The sequence below is a fragment of the Plasmodium reichenowi genome, chromosome 2 (genome assembly GCF_001601855.1).
Source record: "Plasmodium reichenowi strain SY57 chromosome 2, whole genome shotgun sequence".
Lineage (NCBI taxonomy): Eukaryota > Apicomplexa > Aconoidasida > Haemosporida > Plasmodiidae > Plasmodium > Plasmodium reichenowi.
In genome coordinates this window covers 444,606-448,031 of record NC_033647.1, presented here as the reverse complement: position 1 = coordinate 448,031, position 3,426 = coordinate 444,606, and the positions used below count along the sequence as shown (strand labels likewise).

Below are 3,426 nucleotides of genomic sequence, written 5' to 3'. Positions count from 1 at the left end.
GTTATTTTTCCATTTCATATTTTCTTTTTCTTTTTTTTTTCATGTTATTTTTCCATTTCATATTTTCTTTTTTCTTTTTTTTTTGTGTCATAAATTTAAATTAATTTAAAAAAAAAAAAAAAAAAAAAAAAATTCTAATGAATTAAAAATAAATACTTATATAAATACATACATATATATATATATATATATATATATATAACCTTTATCACAAAAAGAAAAAGGAACAATTCCCTAATCGCTTTATTTTTCCACAAAGTTCATCCAATAATTAATTATAAATAATAAAATAAATTTATTTATAGGAGTAACACTGTGGTATATTTTTTCATCGATTATTAAAACAAAGGACACAAAATTATTAAATAGATATTTCATTGATATTTTGTTCATTTTGTCTTTATTGTTGATTTTATTTTTTTCCATATCTTTAATGTAGAAATTATTTTGATTCATAGATGTGTTTGTTATAAGCTCACTTTCATTATTATTATACTGATAATCATTTATACTTTCATTCTGACTTTTTATAGTATCGTCACACATATGATCATTTTTGTCGTTTTCGTTAAAATCATTATATAGTAAAATGTCCCCATTTATATCCTCAACATAATTAGATAATTCATTTAACTTTTTATAAGGTATATCATATTCAAACGAATTAACAAATTTCTGAACAGGCAATATGTCTTCATTCCAATCTTCGAAAAATATGCTGACCTTGTCAGATATTTTTAACCCTTCAGAATATCTCTTAAATATATTTTTATTATTAATTAATTGAGGTGATATTGGACATACGACATTTTTATAATTATTTTTAGATAAATAAAAGTTATTCGATATATCGTTTTTGTTACATTCAACAGTTTTTATATATTTCCATAATCTTATATCTACACAATTTCTTTCATCCGAATTTAAAATGAATAATGTACTCATATAGCTATTTTCAATTTCTTCTTTTTTTTCACCTGAACTGTTCAGAATATTTGATGAATAATTAATTTTTTTGTTAATATTTTTTTTTTTATAAATATCTTCATTATGATAAGAATTAATATATTTACTTTTATTTTTGTTTGGATTAATTTTTATAGGTATTATATTAAATGCAAAAATGATATATCCATCTTTTTCTATTTCACTTTTTGTAAAGATATGTGTTGATAAGATATTGAAAGGATTATATTCAAATATTTTGGTGTGGAAATGCATAATAACCATTTTATTTTCATATATACAATTATCATACAATAATCGTTTGTATAAAATAGGGATTCTACTTTGTACTACATGTTTTTCCAGATTTAATTGTGAAATAAAGTTCATATTATTTATATCTATACTGTTGTTTTCTTTTTTTTCTCTTTCTATATCCTTATTATGTTGATAAGAATTTCTTATTTTTGTTGTAAAAGAAGAATGGTCAATAAACTGATCTTTGTAAGAATTAAGAAAGTTATAAAAATGTTCTTCATTATTATAGTGAAGATAAAAATTTTTTTGTAGACTAATTTTATTATTTTTTTTATATTCATCATTATATATATTATTATAATTGTTGTAAATATTATTATATAATTTGATAAGTTCTTTATTTGTATAAAAATTATTATGTGTACTATTTATTATATATTCTTTATTTTTATCTGTAATCTTATTTTTTTTTAAACCATGACTAAAATCAGTTATTTCTATAACATGAAGGGGTATAGATTTTATATCATCACTTAATTCAGATCCAGGTCGTAACAATTTAATAAACATTCTTTCTTTATTAAAAAAAAAAAATAAATGATATAATCCTCTTTCCAGTTGTGGCAAAAAACAACTTAAGATATTTTTATTTAAACAACAAGGAATAATAAATGTTACATTTCCTTTTAATTGAACTTCTATGATACCTTGTTCTAAATATTTATTAGCCAAAATTATGTTCAATTTATCTTCACATTTTTCATATATCACTGATGTGTAATTTTCAATAAATAAATATTTTCTTCCTTTAATAAAAATGGACATGTTATCATCGTTAGATATTTTTCTTTTAATACGAATGCATTCTTCATTTTTATTCATGTACTTCTCTTTATTTAAACAAGTCTCTGTATTACAATCCCTTTCAACATCACTATTTTGTATTAACTCTCCATTTGAATTAATCATATTATTGTATCCTTTAAAAATACTTTCTATCCTACTTCTTAAAGAGTAATTACATACTTTATTTTCCATCATAAAAAAAAATAATAAAACAAAAAAAAACAAAAAAAAAAACAAAAAAAAAAATGTGACAAAATTGAAAAAAAAAGAGCATATAAATGAACATATATATATATATATATATATATATATTTATTTATTTATATTTATGTCTGTGTATAATTGTAATATATATTATTTAAAGCACAAATAATTAAAATATTAAATACATATTATTATATATACTTTTAAACACTTAACATAGTTATTTACTCATGTGTAGTATAACCCTTGAAAAAAAAAAAAAAAAATCACTTTTGATGTTTAAAATTTTTGATTTGTATAATATATTACATTATAATAGATATATAATTATTACAACATCATAGCTATTATTAAAATAAAAATAAGCTATAGGATTGTCTTACAATAAAAATTATATTTTTTTTTTTTTTTTATCCTCCAAAGAATAAATAATATATAAAGAATATTCGTTTAAAGAAAGATAACAAGTGGTTAAAATGATAAATATTCAAAAAAGTTACAAAAATAAAAAAAAATAAAAAAAATAATAATAATAAATAAATAAAAAATACATATATATATATATATATATATATATATATATATGTATATACCAAACGTCTGAATTAAAAAGGGGTATGAAACATTTACATTACGTTATTAATATTTAATTATATAATAATTTATGAAATATTCATTTAATATATGTCGTTATATATATATATATATATATATATATATATATGGTCATAAAACTACTTGATGAAATTATATTAAACGTGACACCACACGAAAAAAATATATATTATATATATATATATATATATATATATATATTTATGTAGATATAAAATATTTCTTATTTATTTCATTTCTTCCTTTAACGTTTTATGCAATCTGTCAGATATTTCTGGTAACATCGGTTCGTGTTTATCAAAACATTTTACTACACATGTTTCCATTTCTTTTTCTATGGTAGGACCGTCAATGTTAGAATTGCTCTTGGCATAGTTTGGGGAGTACTTATAAAAGCACGACTAAAAATTGGTCATAAAAAAATATATATATATATATATGTGCAGATATATGTAGATATATTTATTCTCATGTTAATCCACACATATATTTTATTTTGTATATTTGTAAATATTACGTAATATATAAAATATACACAATATATTTTATTTACTCAAT

The 3,426-nt window shown here is 19.0% G+C and overlaps 2 protein-coding genes across 2 annotated transcripts in view; both read right to left on the bottom strand.

The window, feature by feature from the left end:
* Positions 1-243: 243 nt before the first annotated feature.
* Positions 244-2,244, bottom strand: PRSY57_0212700 (hypothetical protein; the record flags this gene model as incomplete). Its single annotated transcript, XM_012905561.2, has 1 exon — positions 244-2,244. The coding sequence occupies one exon, from the start codon at positions 2,242-2,244 to the stop codon at positions 244-246; it is 2,001 nt and encodes a 666-aa protein (XP_012761015.2).
* Positions 2,245-3,095: 851 nt separating this feature from the next.
* The window catches only part of PRSY57_0212600 (conserved protein, unknown function), a gene marked incomplete at both ends in the record, with an annotated part of 1,002 nt that continues 671 nt past the window's right edge, over positions 3,096-3,426 (bottom strand). The window contains one exon of the mRNA XM_012905560.2: positions 3,096-3,269. Coding sequence (XP_012761014.1) covers positions 3,096-3,269 — 174 coding nt within the window. The remainder of the gene's footprint in view (positions 3,270-3,426) is intronic.